Source organism: Osmerus eperlanus, chromosome 11 (genome assembly GCF_963692335.1).
Source record: "Osmerus eperlanus chromosome 11, fOsmEpe2.1, whole genome shotgun sequence".
Lineage (NCBI taxonomy): Eukaryota > Metazoa > Chordata > Actinopteri > Osmeriformes > Osmeridae > Osmerus > Osmerus eperlanus.
Window position 1 is genome coordinate 10,271,984 of NC_085028.1, and position 20,385 is coordinate 10,292,368.

Below are 20,385 nucleotides of genomic sequence, written 5' to 3' on the forward strand. Positions count from 1 at the left end.
TTTATTTCCAACTGTACTGGGCACCATGTTTATATCTAATATGCTGTTAAGTACACGTTTGCGAGAAATATGCAAACCTCATCACCACAGTATTGATTAGACAAAGAAATGGAAATCTCATGGATCCAACTTTGTCCAAATTTTAGTTCAGACATTGGGAATTAAATATCATCATTAAGGAAAGTGTGTGTGTGTGTGTGTGTGGGGGGGGTAGGGGCAATGAAAGGCGTAGCGCACGGAGGACTCAAGTCATTATTATGATATAAATATAATGACAGAGCTAATTAAAACACACGTGTTTGGGCGGCGGCGGTGGCAGGGCTATTGGAGATTGAAGGGGCCTGACAGACAATGGAGCAGTGACACGGGCAGATGCTGGCACTCAGACAGGACTGACGGCGTGTAATTACTGCCATCTCCCGTCTCTTCAGGATGAAACAAAGGCCTCCCGTCCATGGGCACTGCTTCCACTGGGAGAGAGCCCTTAATAATCCCTCATTTTGGTGCTCCATAACGTAATCAACACGTCGGCGACATGGTGAAGGATAAGATTGGGAGGGGGGGACGGGACAAGTCAGAACACAGATCCAAGTCTGGTGTGTTCGTTTGTCTGTTCTTCATAAGACACGACTCAGACAGACAGTCAAGACAATAAGTCTTCTATCCCCAACGCCTCTTCTGTCTGTTTCCACAAGGGGCAGTTCAATTCAAACAGGAGGGGTGATGGGAAGGAAGGAGGATGTGAGTGCACCACAGGAAAGAGAGAAAGGGGAAAAGGAGAGGAGGGAGTGAGTGAGTGAGGGAGGGAAAAGGGGTGGGCGGGAAATTATGCGTATAAGTGAGGAGCGAGAGAGGAGAGTGACAGAGAGGACTACAAGGGAGAGAGAGACAGGAATATGAGAGAGAGAGAGGACTACAAGGGAGAGAGAGACAGGAATATGAGAGAGAGAGAGAGAGAGAGAGCGAGCAGGGGGAGGTATAAGTGAGTCTGAATTGCATGTCCAGCGGGGTTGTGTTAGCAGGTCACAGGGGTTAAGGCGGACGCACAGTGTTTTCCGAAATGATGTTGTTACCCCAGCCAGCAGGAACACAGTGTGGTGCAAGGTGCATGCTGGGGAAGAGACACACTGGTCGGAGATACACTGGGAGGGCAACGATGAACAGATGAACGACTGGGACCACCTTCTCTCCTTCCTTCGGCCTCTACTTCCCTGCTAACTGTTTAACGCAAACACTAACTGTTTACATTTGCATGGGATTCAAAGAAACCTCAATTTACACCTGAATGTGTTAACTTCACTAACTTCACTATCTTGACAAAAGGACACAGACTGTCACAAAAAAATGACACATGTACTGTAGACTAATGGCTCAATTGCTGTATTCCTGTATTCACACCCGAGGTCACCATCCGCACACACTGCTAGTGGCTTAGCCTGAGCGAATTTCTTGAGTGGTATTATGAAAAGTACAGGCTCAGGCAAGGTGAATGATAGTATGCATCTCTGGTTTATTGTTGTCCAAAGAACAGGCCTCAATGCTGGCTCTTCCACCCCAGAGAGGGAGCCTCTGAGACCACTTAAATCTATTTCACGGGGCTTTTATGACCGGGAAGATGAAGCTAATATTTAGCTTTTTTGAGCCTTTTTTGAGCCGAGTAGCGATGTGGGCGAGCGGCTCAGGATCCCAACAGGGACTGGGACATAGAAGGTCAGGATGTAGTCGTGTGTGTGTGTGAGGGGTGTGTGTGTGAGGGGTGTGTGTGTGTGCTTTTGAGATGAGGAAAGGACACCTAGCGAGGATGGGACCGGGCTGTGCTGCAGCCCTCTGCACTTGTTTCCTTGATTTGACATAGAGCCGTGTAGAAGATTGCAGACATTTGCAGCAGGATGATGAAACTTACTGATGGATGTCCGTGGTGTTAGACATTTGTTTTGTGTATTCTGGTCACAAGTGCACATGTACAAGAGTGTGCACATCACAGCAGATAAGCTCTCCGAAATACTATTTTAGGGTGAGGGGGTTTCTGCTTATGATGCAGTGCCAAACTCCCTCCCCCCCTTCTCTTAATTTCATCCATTCATCATCATTATTGCCCCCCCCCTTCCCCATTTATACACCCAACATCCTCACCTCTAATGACCTATGGGTTTTACAATCTCTCCCTCTTGGTATATGTTGATCCTTTTTTAAATATGGTGCATACAGCATGTTTGCAAAACAAACTATTGATGTGATGATAGCATTTCACAATAATAAAAAAAGAAATCGGTTGCTGGTGACAATTTCTAAAGGGGAGTTTGACAGGTTTTAGTAAACATGAGGAGCGAGAGTTGTATTGTGTGTGTGTTCCTCCTGTCTAGAGGGGGTTCCCTTGTAGCATACTGTACAAGTAAGGTTTGTCACCAAGGCAGGCATTTTTTAAGCTTACAAGAAGATTTGAGGTGGAGGCAAAAAAAGCGATGGTTGGCTCGTGAAAAATGAGCAATGAAAATGGAAAAGCAAGAGAAAAGGAGAGAGGGGGGAATGGGGAGAGAGAGGGGGAGAGCAAGAGAAGAATGGATATCTGAAAAGAGTGCAATCTCCATTGCCATTTATTCACGGTGCAGTGGAATGCACGGTGAGTCATTCTTCGAAAAGGAAAAAAAGTCCTCGACGGGTGCTGTGCCAAGCGCTCGCTCAAAGACTGCCTTCTGTGTGCGGAGCAATCAAAGACGACACTCCGAGGGAAAGACTGGAGGCACTGAGCATGTGCAAAGAAAAGGCTGTGGGGAAGGGGGGGGGGGGGGTTCAGGTCTCCCACTACTCACGACAACACCATTCACCCCCAATTCGCCCACCACCTCACACCATCGTCTAATGAGAAACCTGATATAAGAGAAAAAAGCAGGGGGGGACAGAAAAAAAAATCGGGTGTCGAAAACGTTATTCGGCTCAATGAGATGTGAAATGTCGCCGGGTAAAGGAAGTGTGAACTGCAGATACGAAGCATGAAAATGTGTGCTTAGCCACTGAATAGACTGTCACTGTATGTATAGTTCAATATAACACCCCAGATAAAGACTGTCTACACTGTGCCAAGAACACTGAGAGCAAAAACACACTTAAAGGGAGATTGGTGAGAGTGAGTGAGATAGGCAAAAGCTTAGCTTCACAGTTATGATTTCCCCAAAGCTTAATATATCATTTATTATGTTGGTGCCGAGAGGGAGCTTCGTCTGCTCAAATGGCTTACTATTAACAGTGGGCCTGAGCTGGAGAGTAAATAGCCTCCACTGATAAAAACTCTTGTGTGTTTGTGTGGATGTGTGTGTGCGCCCCTACTGCAAAGTTATCTTGGTTTCCCACAATTGCACTCACAGCAATTTGTGATGTTTTGGGACAGATAGGAGAGGAGGGGTGGAGGGAGGGGTAGGGGGGGGCACCCACAACAAAGCATTATAGCCGTACGCAAAAAGGCTTTTTTTAAGGCATTAGGCCGTGGAAGGACACAATTGGCACATCCATCCATCTATCCATCCTCCCATCTATCCATCCCACTTGGGAGTAGTCCTACCAGTATACTAGTGTCCACTAGACCGAAACACAAGAGGCTCTTCTCCTCTCACGCCAGCCCGGCTTTCAGAACCTGGCAATGCTGCCGGCTGTGTCTCTCCAGGTGATGACCGGGCCTTTTTGAAACTAATGGGAAAATAATACAGGTCGGGGAGACAGACACGGGGAGCCTGTTTGCAACTGAACCCAGAGCACCCAGCGGGGGGGGGGGGGGGGGGGGGGGGATGAGATGGGGGGTCTGCCTGCGCTTGGGCTCTATTCTCCACTCCAGCCAAATTATGTAACAGCTCACAGACAACAATGCCTCGAAGGCCCTGCAAAAAAAGACACCATCTACAGTAATAGACCCTTCTCTGCTATGGCAGACCACTTATGTGACAGCAGAGTGACCCTAGACGAGTAGCGTTTGACAGCCTCCGCTTGGAATGTTTTTGGTCATCCATACTGAAGAGTCATGGCCCGGTCTAGGCGTGCGGGGCGCGGGAGCAGGCCAAGGTCAATGGCAGTCCCAAAAAACTGGAAGTCAGACCAAGGTTGTCGCAGTCCCAGTTGGTGGCAGCGGGCGCCCTACCATGGGATACTAACAGCGTCTGAGACGGTCGTGGAAGAGGGCCGGAATGTCGTCCAGCTCCCTAGGCGTCCATCTCCAGTCGTGCCTCATTGACGGCACATCCAGAACAGAACACCCCGCACTCTCTCGCACACAAGGCAAGAAGCCCTGGTGCGACATGCAATTAGTGGGCTGGGTGGCATCGCTGGGGCGACAGGATGACACCTGGGGGGTGCTGGGAGGCGTTCCGCTGCTCCGACCTCACAATGAGGGCAATTACCAGCTAGCAGGGCGAGACCTGGGAGCTAAGTCGGGGGGGGGGGGGGGTTGAGGGGTGAGGCTATCACTCTCTAACACTTTCTCTACCTCTCTTGTTCACTCTATCACTCTCTCTCTCTTCCAATGCTTCGCCCCTCTTTTTCCTTTCTTCCTTCTCCAACCCCTCTTCTCCATATCACCGTGTATCCGTCATTTCTCGTAGCAGTGTCGTCTCGTCCTTGGTAAATGACGGAAGGTGCGCCCCCCCTGTGCGTGTGGGCTTGTGTGGGACTCTTCAAGGGAGAAAGAGCTGCAAGGTTGTCAGGAGACGGAGACGACGCCTCGATCAGATCAGGCAGAGGGGACAGGGAGACGGACAGATAGATCCAGCATGCCAGGTCAAAAACAGCCCGAGGGGACAAGAGAAAGGCAGAAAGAATTGGGAAAACACTCTCACAGTTTTCTGCCTTCTGGAATGGTGCCAAAATGGCGTCTGTTTACAATAGAGCTCCTGTTGGTAATAACCCTCTAGCAGGCAATAGGCCACATGGTTGTGAGGCTGTTTAGGGCTATGCCTGTGAAGAGCGGAATTCTTGGTAGAGGTATTAATGTCCATTTCCATATGCTGGCTTTGCGTGAGTGAGTGCAAATGCATGTGTGTGTGTTTGTGTGTGTTAGTGTGATTGACAGCAGCATCAATCTCAGTGAGCTGACCCCTACTGTGACCTGAGGCCAGGCCCACTCAATAAACACACATCACATGCATAATCCACACACACACACAACTCTGTAGAATTACCTCCAAATTAGCCAAAGGCCTGCTTTAAAGTGTGTGAGTGTCTAAGCCTCTGACATGTTAAAGTCATTTTGCCTCTGCATTCCTGCTGGGTTAATAAGCAGGCTTTTCAATTAGAGGTGATTTTCACCCACTGTTCGTGGATGAGATGAAACAGCTGCCCGTGCTCGCTCTCTTTCACTCTCTCTCTTTCAATCTCCCTCTCTCTTTTTCTCTCTCTCCTTCTCCTTATCCCTCATTCAAGACATTCATCAAGACAGCAACCAACTTCGTATTCACCTCCCTCTCCTTTCTTCATGACGTTTTCCCTCTTCCATTCTCTACCAGCTCTGTCCATTTTCCCATCGAAATCCCAATACCCACATGCATTTGCACACACTCCCTCAAACAAAGCATATGGAAATGGACGTTAATACCTCGATTAAGAATCACGGTTCCCCCCCCCCCCCCCCCCCCGCCCTCTTACTGGCTATGGGGGGTCGGAGAGCAAGGTAGAGATGCAGGTGTGACGTCGGGAAGGCTTTCAGTTCAGATGCTGATTGGTTAAACAGAACTGTCCTTATGGCAGACATGATATGACGCTCTCTCCGGAAACAAGACAGCCAGTGGTGGAAAGACAGAATGGGAGAGAGAAAGAGAGAGAGGATTTCTTCAGCTCCTCTCTCGAATCGCCCGACCCCAGTGTGTTTGTGTCCGTATGAGTGTGTTTGTGTTTATCTGTCTGGCTGCCGGCGTGTATTTGTGTGCACTTCTGCTTGTCTGCCAGTTTACGTGTGTGTGTATGTGTAAGAGAGAGAAAGTGTGTGTGTGTGTGTGTGTGTGTGAGAGATAGTGTGCATTTGTGCCGGGGGGAGCATCCTTCGCCCTCTTTTCCTGTTTGCATAACTGATTAGGACCTAATCAAAAGTGAAACATCAATTCCAGGCAACCCCTTAAAAAAGGAGTCAGGTGAGGGAGGCTGTGGGGAGGAGCGTCTGCCTCAGCCGAGCCCCTGGCGCTGCTCTCGCAGGGCGACCGGGCGCTCCGAGGCTGTGACCTTGGCGCTCCGCGGTTGAGACGCCGCCACCCTTCAGCTCTCATCAGTGTGCGCTGCGTTCCGACGCTAAAAACCCGGTGTGAGGAAAACAAGGAGACAATTGGCTCGCTTCTTAGGGGAGGGAGGGATGGAGAAGGGGGGAGGAAGGGTGGGAGGGAGGGAGGGACGAGTGTGTGAGGGAGAGAGGGGACTAGATGCACGCCGTTGGACAGGCAATGTGTGACTCAAGCGCTTCCTCTTTGGGAAGCAGCCTCCAGGAGAGGGGGTAGCGGACGGCAAGAATAGTATTAAAAAAGAAACAGCACAAATAACCCAACTCGAGGTCTAAGCTCGATGTGCTGCAGTACGGTTTTGTTGGCGAGGCTTTGTTTCCTGTCCATGTGCTATTCAGAAGACGGTCTAAACAAACGCTCTTCTCTCACACACACACACGCAAAATGATTTTATTTCTAGATGCGCAATGGCATCCTGAGGCAGCATATCTCATAGCCGTCAGTGGAGAGGAAAACACAAAAGCAAATTTAAAGCCAGGCACGCAAACTGTAATCATTGCCTTTTCCCCCATGTTGTTATTGTCACCGCACAGACTGTACCAGAGCTATAATGAGGAGCACATTCAATGATATGGGTCTATAAAAATAGCACAAGAAGGACAATTCAGTGTGAAAATGTGTGAATCGGAGCAACTCCGGTAAAAGAAATAGGCACTAAATGACATCAAAATGTCTCAGACATTGGGAGGGTAAGTGGAAAAGGCAGTAAAGACACTCACCGGTGCAAATAACATTTGCACTATGGATACATGCTGGCGCGCAAAAACACACACACACACACACACCTCCCCATCAGAGCTCCTCCAAATTCAGTCTTCTGTGAGGATTAAGGGCAGTGCTTAGCTCCTTTTCAACAGTCAATTTTTAACCTCGCGAGCAAGTGAGCTTATGCGAAATCCCCAGACGTGACAAGTAGAGAGGAAGAAAAAGGGTTTTCACCTTACATGTCCACCCGGCAAGGTCACTGAGGCCTTATCTGAAAATCATAGGCAGACAGAACAGGGGCCGAGCCTGTGCCCAGTGCTGAGGCTAGATCATTTTACAGCAAAAGCCAGGGGATTAGAGCAAAGCGCCAAAGTTAACCCCGAGCAATCAGCCCCCTTGCTCTCTCTATGTCTTTTTGCTAGTGCCAACATGGGAGGGAGAGGTAGAAGGAGAAGGAGGAAGAGGGAGCAGGAGGGATGAGAAGGAGAAGGAGGAGGGAGAAGGAGAAGGAGGGAGGAGAAGGAGGAGGAGAGGGAGGAAAGCCTAAGTAAAGTAAAAACAGAAGCCAATGCCTTCTATTTGTTATGACTCTTACTGTGGGGACTTGATTGAATTCGCTTTTTGAATCTGGGTATGGTGAGAAGAACGAAAAAAACATTCTATATCATCACCGAGAGTCTGGTATTATAGGATGGATTAGTGGGCCAAACCTGGGGCACTGCGTTTCATCCCCTGCTTAGCATATCCATTCCAACATGACTGAATACAAATATCAAAAGACTGCATGTGACCACTGTTTCTAACAGAGAGTTACACAGAGAGTTGCGGAGAGATTTGGAGCTTTTGCAAAGCCTACCATAGCTGAACCCCAGCTATGTATATGTGCATGTATGTGTGTCTTTTAGTGACTATCAGTGTGTGCTCGCTCCATAGTGGGGGTGATTTCCTGAAGAGAGGAAGTGTCTGGATTTGATTAGTCTCTGGATGTGGAGCTTGTGTAGAGAGAAAGAGAGATAAAAAAGAGAGACAAAGAATGAGACAGACAAAGAGAGGCCGACACAGAGAAAGACAAGAGACAGAAAGACAGACACAGAGAAAGAGTGTGATGTGTTTTAATCCTTTCCCCCAGGCTTAGTCACACCATTGGTTTTCACTAGCCCTTGCCAATTTACACCACTTCATTATTCATTTTCCCGTCATCAACGTATCCATTCGATTCAGTATTATTCTGTCTGAACTCCATGCGTTTGAAGCGATCCCTCAGCAGAGCACAGGGGTACACAGAGGCAACAAGCAGCCACCCAGGGCCTCCTGTGTTCTACTGTATACTTACTGTACGCTGTTAATTACAAATCAAGGCTTAGAGAAACACGCAGTGCCGACGCAACCTCAAATGTTCATCGGCAGTTCTTCACTTTGAAGGCGGAGCGTTGTCGATGTTCAGTTACCACCAAAAGGAGATTGTCGTTATGATCAACAACCAACACTGGTTCACAAGCAGGCATGAGGAGCAGAGGGCAGTATGGGGCTGACATGCTACCTCCTCCCACAAATGCAAACTGAATGACGTTGCTGTTCCGTGTTCAGGACAGTTCCTGACTCTGCAAGCACGCTGCCAACGCTGGTACATGGATGCCAAGAGAAGGTAGGCACGCGCACGCACACACAATCTAACACGTTTAAATAAAGCATGAAATCGCGCCTGAAGAGTGTCTCACCACTGAGTGCTGTTGGCAGCTTCTGGGCTCAACTCTGGCATTTTGCATCGTAAAGGTCTTTATGGGAAGTGAATGGTGAAATAATTGCATAATGTTACCTTATCAAATCACATTTCAAAGGGAGGGAGGGGAAAGATGGGGGGTGCATCTGTTTTCCCAGCCAGCAGGCTGATAATGGTGTGCCGACGTGCCAGGAAGGAATACATCCTTCTACCGGAGCCGACTGGGGTTAGAGTGACATGATCACCCTGGGGCTCCCCCAAGTGTGTGCGTGTGTTTGTGTGTGTGTGTGAAGGGGGAATGTGAAGGGGAAGTAAGTGTACAAGAGAAAAGGATGGATGGGAGGGGACGTGACTACATCAGATGCGTGCGTGCACGCGTGTGTGTGTGAGGGTGTACACACACGGGAGAGATCGAGCTTCCTGTATTTATTTGTATACCGTTTTGTATGAGTGCGTGTGTGGGAATGTTAATGGGGTGAGTGTTGAGATGGGGGGGTGGGGGTTTGAGAAGCTCTGAGTATGTTTGGGAAGCAGCAGGGGGTCCATTAACCCACCCCAGCAGGCGGGCGGGCGGGCAGAGACGAACACAGCGGCTAACTGGATGGAACTTACCAGGGAACTGGTAGCTGTAGCTGGGGGCGAAGCCAGTGTATCCTCGGCCGTACGTCGCAACAATGTTGGGGTAACCTTGGAGGGGAGAGGAAGAAATGAAGAGTTGTGTTAAACCATTTTAGTCTCCTGAAAGACATAGACACACACACACACTCTGTCTCTCACAGTATGGGCTGTTAGGGAATCAGTAGGATCCTTCCTGGCCATGCTGTCCTAGACCCCACACACACACACACGCACGCACGCACGCACACACACACACACACACACACACACACACACACACACACACACACATACTCACTCAAACCGTACGTGCTCCACACGCACGCACACACACACACACACAGACATCCCTTTGTAAAGAGGTAGGACAAGTGAGCGTGTATTTCACACACACCCACACACACGAGTGTCATTGATCGATAGCCTTTCTTTTATGGCGCGGGCTAATCGATCATGAAGGACACTGCGGTGAGCAAGACAATGAGTGGATGAGATTTGGGCCCAGGACATCGGGGATTATAACAGTGTCTTTCACTGGCTGGCTAATGCCAGTCCGCTAATACCTGCACAGATACAGCACAGGAAACAATAATGGGAGGGGTGGAGGCGGGTACGATAAAGCGATAGCTTAAAGTCAGTCCAAAGTGGCAAAAAAGACACTGAGTCTGCTGTTTGGGAATTTACTTGGCAATGTGTTTAGTTTTCCCTTTCCTTTTTTTGTTTTCTTCTGCAGCTGTTGCTATCTTTGCTGATGCAGAAATTTTTAATGACAATAGTTCACAAGTGCTCCTTAGCTCTCTTTCCAGTCTGGAAGTACACACCCGTTACGTTACTACTGATAGCGAATGTTGGCATGTGTACATGTGCACGTGCCCCCCCCCCCCCCAAAAAAAAACGCATCAGCAGTGTTTGCCATGTTGCATCCGTTCAAGTCTGTCCCGGTCACGGTGGAGGATTAGAGGGGAGTGCAGGATTGGGACGGGACCCAACACACACGCTGGACTTGTGCGGCTGCCAGACTGGAGGCCTGTGCAGGGTGGCAGGATGAGATGTGTTGGTTGTGCGAAATCCTGCCCTACTGGCCCCCCTGCTGCAAAACAGCAACAGGAGACCGTTAAAACATTCTGGGCTGTGTGTGTTTGTTTGTGAGCGAGTGTGTGTGTGTGCGCGTGTGTGTCTTTGCGCTTATGTGTGGAGCATATGCACGACAGGCAGAAATGAAAGCCTTTTAAAGGAAGAAAAACAGTTTGGGGGGAAATGTAGGTTACCACGTTATTTGTGTGAATGACACGCTCCATTGCTGACTCTCACAGAAAAAGAAAGTTCGATAAAACATTCCTACAGAGAACATAGTTTGGGTGACCCTGTTTCCTACATTTAAGACCTGGTTTCTTTCTTATTGTCCAGACGCTAAGCTCGAGGAATTGTCAAAATTTCCACGGTGACAGTCTGACAAATATATAATACCTTACATTGTGTGGTTGATGTTTGGTGGGAGGAGGGTGAGCATTGTGGTTTGTTATTCACAAACCCAGTATTTACACACCATTAGGGAAGCTATGCAATTAAAAGAATGCCCGATGTCTGGTCATGTGGTCACATGTACTAGAGATTCATGACTGAATAACTACTCATGTCTAGAACAGAGGTGGATATCGTGTGTAACACTTGATCCTTGATAATCCACTGGCTATACAGTAGAGGTTTAGCTCCACTCCGCCATGAATGTCCATGAGGCTTGTTGAGTTCTTAAACCAACACACTCGCTTCTTATAGCAACATAAGGAGAAAGCTCTTTTCATCTAGCCAGTCAGAGTGAGTCGTCTCTCTTCTACCTGTGACACGGTGCTGCATGCTTTCTGAGGCATGACGGAGGCCAGTTCTCTCCCCCTCTCTCAATCTCCCTCTCTCTCTCCCTCCCCCCCTCCCTCCCTCCTGTGTGCGCTTTTCTTCTTAAAGAGGAGCAAATGCCAAGCTTGGAAGCTAAATATACATGACACAGGGCTTTTCCTGTGACATTTAGTTAAAGGGGGCTTGGCTGTGGGACTGTGTGCTTGTATGTGTGTGAATAAGAGAGTGTGGTGGGGCCCTATTGACAGTGGGGGGATAGGTTCGAGTGTGAGTGTGTGTGTGGGATGGGAGGGGGGCAGGGGGTAGTTGAACACAGTGGCATGCCAGCAGCTCCAGGGTCCAGGGATAGTGGTGGTGTTGGGGGGGAGGGACAACACAGCCCTCAGGTCTCCACTCCACTTCATCAGCCACCTACTGTCTGGGTGAGTGGTACACACACAGACACACTGACATTCAGCAGACACGCACACACACACACACACACGCACACACACACACTCACATGCCCTCCGTCACATCCTATTGTCTGTTACAGATGAACACAAACACACAAGCCATTATCTCTTGCTCAGCTTCGGCTGTGTCTGAACGGTGAGCTGCATGAAAATGACACAGACATCTGGATCTATACACACACACACGCACAGACATACGGTGCATTATTAAATGCACACAGGCACACCTACACGCACGTACCCACACATCTATTCCACAGTCATCGTATCAAGTATATCGTGGCAGCGAACAAAGGGCGAGGTTGAAAGAGAAGAGTCTCTCAAACCTTTTTCCAGGTGGCTGGGCAAGTATGTACGTGACAGTAGCGCCGAGGCTGAAGTGAAAGGCACGTCATCACAGCTGCGACTGTGTGTGTGTGTGTGTGTGTGTGTGTGTGTAGGGGTTAGTACGTGTGAGTGGTTTTATGAGTGTCGGTGCGTGAGTCTCCTTGTGTTGTGTACCTTTGAGTAGGTTGATGTGTAGTTCTGTGGGATGCGCGCGCGTAGTCGTGTGAGTGGTCGAGTGTGCGCTACGCATGTGTGTGCGTGCGCGCGCGTGTGTACTCCCTGACTTGGTTTCTCCCTGACCTGACCATGCGAGAGCCTCATGTCTGAGGGGGATGCAGACAGAGCAGAGGGGTCCTGGACGAGCAGCTCCAGCATATGAGGATGGGAACACTTCGCCCCGAGCGTGCACACCTGTGTAGCAGCGTGTGCGTATGTGCGCGTCTCCCCTCACGCCGCCCGTCTCCGCCCCAGCTCCCTCCCTCCCTCCCTCCCTCCGCCATCCCCTTCAAGTCATCTCGCGGAGCATCTTCGTCTGTCACTTTATCCGGCCCCAACCAGCTCCCTCCTTGATCCCCCCCCCCCCCTCGACGCACAGATTAATATGCATGCTAATGCACCTATTTTATGCCTCAACAGTTCAGATTCACTTTAAAATCAATTACCCATCTGTTAAAGCTATGAGGGGTGTAAGGGGGGGCGGGGGGGGGGGGTATTGGGGGCTTAAATGCGTATTAATTTCAGCAAACATACATGCGGCCCGCTAACACAATAAAGATAAATGGCTCGATTAGGTGCCGTAAACAAAGCGAAGCGCACAAGGGGCCTTTTAATGAGATTCGGGCAAGTAAGGAATTACCATTGGCTAAATAATGAGTGTTGTAGATGTGTGGGTTTTTTTCCTATGCAAATTGACAAACGTTTCGCCATTGACTTTCATTTAGATAAGAGGCCTCCCTTCACCACCATGTCGCCAGAGCATCTCCCTCTCTCCTGCGGAACATCCTCTCTATCTCCCTCTCCCTCCTCCTCAGACTCCTCCCCACGCTGGGTCCCACGTTCTGCCTGCTTAACATCAGCGTCACTATGGAGATAACCCTTCCGGTGTGTTCTTACAAAACGTATAGGCACTTCAGGTATAACAAGCCTGTGCTGTTCCATTCAGTATGCACTGTAAATAACCCTCACCCTAACATTCACATCCTATGCCTGTTGAGCGTCTGTTGCCAGAGCACTTACTGTAATGTCACCACATATTTGCTGTTGCAACAGAACATCCTTAAGAAAACAGACCATATAGAGAACACATATCATGGCGTATCTTACTAAAGGGCACGAACTGTCTAACCCTGTCTTCCCCTCCTTCACTACAAACCTGGAGGTACATCCGGATCTTATTATTCAGGATTATGGAAGTCCGACAAAAGAAAGAATGCATTTTGAACTTAACATTACTTCAATTTTCCTGCCCATTTATTTGTATAATGCCTAGCTCCTGCTTCGCTGGACTGGGGGGTTGGGGTAGGATACAGTGAAAATGGAAATATGTGTGTTTATGGTTGTGTGTAGCTGTGTGTTTGTGTGTGTGTGTATGTGTGTGTGTGCATCTTAGATTATTAATAGCATTTTTCATATAAACCACCCCCGTAAGCGCACTTAATCAAGTCAAATTATGGGTGGGCTGGTCCGACCTATATGGGTGCTTCCATTAGCTGTGTTACGGATTCAGCGTCGCGGCATCAAACGATTTATTTGCTTCAGTTACTTTCGGCAGACGATCAATCTCACAGTAATTATCTCTTGTCAGTAAAGCAAGGGGCTGACGCGTCGACTGGAGGGAGGGAGAAATCGGAGTGCCTTCCTCGAATCCGAGCTTCTTGTCAAATTAAATTTGGGAGAAATCTGTGGGGGTGGGGAGATGGGAGGGTCTGTGTCCATGTGTGCGCGTGCAGTCTGTGCGTGGGTACAAGGTGGACCGCTGCGTGTCCTCTGGTGTGCTCTTGCTGATGTGTGAGTGTGGGGTCCTCTGGGGAGTCGATCCACTTTACCCCCCCAACCACCCCACCTATTATTCACTCATGCACGTTTGGCAGTCGGTCCCATCAGTGGCGTTTCGCATGCAGAGCTAGTGATTTCCCTTGCTGTCATGTCAGACTGTGTGTGTGTGTGTTTGTGTGTGTGTGTGTGTGTGTACGTGGGTGTCGGAGTCAGTGTGACAGGAAAATGACAAGGTTTGGGATATGCAGTGATTAGCTGCTGTCACTCTAAGCAATGTGCAGCAGATTTGCATATATGCAGATGATTGGCTCTCTACATTTGAAAATGAGGTCACAGCATTGTGGTCCCTATATGCAGAAGATGTAATCATGTTATGGTCTCTAAATGAAGCCCCCCATCCCTAAATGTGGATGATGTCATAGTCCTTATATGCAGATTATGTTATAATCTCACTATCTAAATTTCCAAAGTGTCATAGTGTCTAAATGCATATGATGTCATAGTCTCTAAATGCCACTAACATCACACTCCCATAGGCTATTTATGCCAATGAGGTGGGGGGGTGGGGAGATGGGAGGGTCTGTGTCCATGTGTGCGCGTGCAGTCTGTGCGTGGGTACAAGGTGGACCGCTGCGTGTCCTCTGGTGTGCTCTTGCTGATGTGTGAGTGTGGGGTCCTCTGGGGAGTCGCACACACACATACACACACTACATCTGTCCTACATCTATAAAGTTGAATAATGGATTTTGGTGTTTTAAAAACCCATCGACACTGTATGACTATGTTTAGCCTGTGTTCTGCTCCTCTCTCCCACCAACCGTCTCTGGAGGAGGGGATCCCTCTCTGAATTGCTCCTCCCAAGGTTTCTTCCATTTTTTTTTCTCCTGTTGAGAGTTTTTTGGGAGTTTTTCCTTGTCTTCCTTGAGGGTTTAGGTTGGTTGAGGGGCAGTTCTATGGGCATATGTGAAGCCTTCTGTGACATGCTTGCGTGTAAAAAGGGCTATACAAATAAATTTGATTTGATTTGATTTGAATGAGGTAATTGTCTTCGGGGTTACAGACTGAGGTCACAGTCCCTTTTTGCAGATGATGTCAGCATCACTTATACCGATGATGTCATAGTCATTGCACACAGCCCAGCTGTGTATGCCTTCTCCTCCATACGTGTACTGTCAGTTACTTTCAGCAGGGCAAAGAGCAGGTGAAGCCAAGGGAAGTGGAGAAACGTGTCCCCCCATCACGTTCAGTGTTCAGCCTCGCCAAACAGAGCAAGGTGACGAGGGGATTCAAAGGAATACACAGCTAGAGGCCGCAAACGGCACCAGGGCACAGATCACCCTGACCGGGATTCCAACCATTCTGGATGGACATGTTCTCACGCACCAGTGGTGTGGCCCTGTGGACAGGTACTTACTCAGCATGCCCATGCCCAGCATGAAGGCGTCCATGGTGTAGGGCAGGCCCCTGGCGCGGCCTCGCGTGCCCGGAGGGAACATCACTTCCTTGGGCTGGGCTTTCTTGCATTCTACCTGCAGGGGCAGAAAAGAAGAGACGAAAGTCGTTAGCTATGCGCAAATCTCACAGAGCCGCTTTAATACGACTCTGTTTAATAGGTACCTGATCCACCCCGAACAGTCCTGGTAAATGAGTGCATTTCTGACGCATACTGGACAGGCTGAATGTGTGGTGCTGGCGGTATTTGAACCTGCGGTCGTGGTCTGGATTTGTATTGTCCTTGATAAAGGTACCGTAAGGTGGGTAAGGTAAAATATAGAAGGATGGTTCTAGAGGGTCTGGTTTCATTTCGGGAGGCAACTGCATCCTCCTGTGAGGTCTGACCGCACGTCGGACAAGGGGGCTATCTGGTCAGCCCCATCCGACCCGACGGCGTCTCTCAACTTGAGATAACAGGAAGAGCATAAATGGGGTCTCATTTACACCCTCCCCCCCCCCCCAGCAGATGAAAGGTGTCCCCTGTTTTTCTAGTTGTTTTATGTCTGTCTGCCCGCTGAGACGAGCAAGGGTCTGTGTCTCCAGGCAAAGTCTTGCCAAATGTTCTCATCACTCTTACCGTCTCGCTGCTCTCGCCTGGTTCTCATCACCCAACCGCTACCACCCCGGGGTGCTATTACACCCCCCTCCCCCCTCAAGCTGCTCCATACGTTCACACCCTCCTTCACCAACTTCCACCACAAGTTACCCCACAGCCCCACTGCTTCAATTTCAGTGGCGTGCACCCAATAGAGACACAAACACACAGTCTTTCTCCCTCTTTACTTTTCTTGCACTCATGTGACTTACAACCCTCCTCGTTTGACTCCTGTTTCTCTTTATCAGCTGGGTATATCAAAACAAGACAGATTTGTCCGAGACAGCACCAAGGCCATCTTGGTAAGGTCAGGAGCTTTGTTTCAATGAACATGCCAATATCATCATTTAGATACGATCAATACATCAGGGAAACAAAAACCAAAAGGATGGCTAAGGCCATTCTACCCTTCAAATGCTCTCTTTAATTAAACACAATGGCCAGGACCTTAACTAGAAGTGTAGGGCGGTGTGTGTGTGTGTGTGTGTGTGTGTGTGGGGGGCTCAATTTATTCCCCATCAGCCAAGTGGAGGAGATGGGGGGCGAGGTGTGGGGGTCTTTTTCCCACTGGCTAATGGGCGTGGGGAGCCCGCCGCGGTCAGAGGCTGTCATCAGTGGTGGAGGCGGAGGAGCGGAGCGAGCGGCGCTCTCCACCGCCATTACTTAACTAATTATCCAGACGGCTTAGGTTCCCGCACTGATGAAGTCCTTCACATCCTAATGAAAATATGAAGAGGGCTCCGGTATTAATGGGGTGGTGCCGTGAAGAGCTGGCTGGCTGGCTATGGGAATGGCTGATTGGCTGTGGGAATAACTGACTGACCGGCTAGCTTTGCTGGCTGACTAATTGGATGGAAGAGGGACTGACTCACTGGCCGACTGCTTTCAATTTGTTTAACTGGCTGACAGGTGGACTGACTGGCTGTCTGTCTGTCTTATCAAGGCAGCACAGTGGAGACTTTGGCACAAGAGAAAACGGAAGAAGGACAGGGGGGGGATGTTCAAAAATGTGTGTGTACTGCTTAGGTGTATGCGTGTGAGTTCACGGCTCTGGAGTGTGTGTGTACTGCTCTGCTGTTCGAGAGCATATTTCTCTGTTCGGGAGTATAGAGAAAAGATAAACACAGTCAGGCTGAATGATGTCATTATCCTTCATCTCCACAATCTCCATTGTAAACATGTAAATCAATAGTCTAAATAAATAGGCTAGTTTAAGTACCTTATGTATCTCCAATGGCTCCTGCTCTCTTTTCATCCAGCTAAAGTTACAGTGGCTGGTGAAAAAGGTATTCTTTCTAGCTCAGTTGGCACAGGGAGACAGTGCCGCTCGAACCTAGAGGGCAGGCAGCTGTAGAGAGGCGGTCACCACCTGGCAGAGCGCCCTCTGGGGGCCAGTCTGAGACCCCCAGGAGTTCATAAAGACCAGGACACAGCAGGGTGCCCGGCACAGAACCCCCGCTGCTGACCTTTCTCTGCTCAGTGCCCTGATTGGCCACATACAGGTACTGTACGCAGATACACACACACACAAACATGTATTAATAGGTCAGGGGAGGAATAACATGTGATCACATTAACCTAAACCTTTAACTAATAACATTAAATTACACTTAACCATAAGAAGTGTCATCCTTTGTCATCGAAGTTGTTTAAAATACTGAATGTTCCTTGGCACTTATAAGTACACTGAAACACTGTTATAACTACACTAAAAAAGTGTTATAACTACAATTGTGGTCCTTGGTTATCTGCTGCAACTATCACTATTATATGTACAAATATGCACTATTTGTTTGTCTGGTAAAAGTCTCTGCTAAAATGTAATGTACAAATGTATAGGGTTCTGAATATATATCCTGTGAGGTTTCGATAATGGTGTTATTTAACAGCCAACTTTAAATAAGCTAGGAGAACAGTCTGCAATGAAGAATCATTAAAACATGAGCTGTGACCTTTCACAGATTTAACCCTCTTCCGGCCGTGCAAGTGAGAAGCTCCGAAAATGATTTATTGTCCACTAACATGTGAACGGTGTTGCACAGCTCAATTAGGAGACCTTTCACATGTAAAAAATCAAAAGTAGAGTCTGTTTATTTTAAAGGTCGTTATAAAGTTACGAGGGGAATGTGTTTCCGCTGGCCAGCTGAAGAAGAGAGCTGTAACAACAAGGACGCAGCTAAGAGGTGGAAACTGTTGTTTACTATCGAGGAGGTGACACTGTCCACACGCACAATTGTGTGTTCATGCAAAAACATGCATGCACACACGCAGATGCCGACACAAATACACTGACACACGTAGTTGTGGACACACACACACACACAGTGACAGATAATATCACAGTTCATGTTCTCTGAGATCACAAACTCAACATTTACCATTCAAAAATATAACTTTTAAAAAGTGTCAGAGGTGAAAACTGATAATCAGCACTTTCTTTCTCTCTTTGGACAAGCACAGTCCAGTTAAGAAAAAAAGCCACTTTCACTGCAGCTGGAACGCTTGGAATCAAACCTATTTCCAACCAAATTTGCTTCCTTAAGCACATTTGCTTCGTTTAAGAGAAAGCGTCGCCTCTGACAGGCCAGATAAGGCAGGGAGAGAGGAGAACCACTGTGAGAGTGTGTGTATGTTTGCATGTGTGTGTGAAAGAGTGTATGTGTGCGTAAGCAAAAGAAAGTAAAGCGCATGTGAGTGTGTTTGTTTGTGTGTGCGAGATTATGCGTGTTTGGGTGTGTGCGAGGAAAAGTTGCCTCATTCGCTCAGCTTTTTCATTGTCATGTCTGCTGTGTTGTCCTGCCTGGAGCTCCAATGCTGAAGAGAGAACTGTTGCCTGTGTGACTCATCCCTCCTCTCTCTAGTCCCTCCATGCTCTCAAAGAACACATTTATTAATTATTAATTATTAAAGGAAAAAAAATAAACTAAAATGATGTAACTGTAAGATGCCCTGAAAACAATGGTCTGGGATGTGTCACCTGAAAACAACACTGAAACAACTGACTGAATACTCAAAAAATGCTTCTCAGTTCAGATCGAGGGGGTGTTAAATAAGACGACCTCGAAGGAAGGAAGCATTTTTGGAGTGTTGGAACAGGGCCGAGGAGATGCAGTCTCGGAGACATGTCCTAACAGCAGTCGGGTCGTATTTGATGGCAGAGTGGATCTTATCAAACCTGCGGCCTTGCTTGACTTCCACTGTCCTTGTCCAGCTCAGCAAATTCGGGTTTCAGTTTGAGGAAGCTTCCTGCCTTTGGTCCTTGACAAAGCAGTTATATATACTGTTTAAAGTGATTGGGGTCACTGGAAAAAAGGATGTGTGTCTTACATGTTTGAGACCAGCTTTTTGCAGTTTAACACTTCAATTCAGGCGACAACTTAAATCCAATCTCCTGGTACTTTGCCTTGTCTTTCGACAATACCGTAAACTGCTTAAAGTGCATTTCCATAGCTCCGTGAGCTTACTGTCGACAGCGCCACAAAATCTAAATGTTTCTCACTGTGCTGTACAGAACCAAAGAGGATATTTATAAGCAAGCACATTGAAAGCCAGTTGGAACAGGTCGGTTTTCAACAATCCTAAGAGGTTTGTGAGACTAGAACCAGGTTAATTAACTGTGGCTATGAGAAGGGGCTGTCCATACACGAGAGACACAAACAAGCTGGCTCTCGTCTGCTTACAGCTGGGCCTTCATCTTCCCCTGATATGCAACACTACGTCATTATATATGGCCCTTCCCAGCCAGACCCTCCCCTGACCACCCAGACCCTCCCCTGCTCACCCAGACCCACCCATACACACACCAACTCACATGCACACACACACACACACTATACACACAGTATACACACTCACAGACACACATGTATACACACACACCTATCTACCACGCCATTGGGAAAAGATTGCCAGCAATCCAACCTGGTGTGATTGTATTTGTGCTTTTTAGAGGTAGAGGGGGGACGTGGGGAGGGGAGGAAGACGAAAGTAAAAGAGAGACCTGCCCGGGGGCACCAGAGCCCTGAGCTTTAACACCCAGGCATAATTCATGGCCACTTGAATTAAATTGCAGGGGAGACATAGGTGGAGGCTCAGTACAGTACATTACTGATACACTTACAGCTATTTCCCCCTGACATAAAAATCTATATTTCTCTGACAGAGAGGAAGAGAAGGATAAAAAGAGAGAGAGAGAAAGAGGAGGGAGAGAGGGAAAGAGAGGAAGTGAGATAGACAGAGAGAGAGATAGGGAGAGGGGGGGACAGAGAGAGAGAGAGAGGGAGGGGAGAAAGGGCGAGAGATGGGGAGGAGGGAGAGAGAGGGAGAAATGAAATCCCGTCAGATTCCATTTATGCTTCTGAAAGACTACATCTCTAT

General features: G+C 48.4%; 1 protein-coding gene across 1 annotated transcript in view; it reads right to left on the reverse strand.

The window, feature by feature from the left end:
• Nucleotides 1-20,385, reverse strand: part of msi2b (musashi RNA-binding protein 2b) — a 187,931-nt gene that overhangs the window by 24,993 nt on the left and 142,553 nt on the right. The window contains exons 9-10 of the mRNA XM_062473699.1: nucleotides 15,334-15,448; nucleotides 9,286-9,360 (exon numbers count right to left, since the gene is read on the reverse strand). Coding sequence (XP_062329683.1) covers nucleotides 9,286-9,360; nucleotides 15,334-15,448 — 190 coding nt within the window. The remainder of the gene's footprint in view (nucleotides 1-9,285; nucleotides 9,361-15,333; nucleotides 15,449-20,385) is intronic.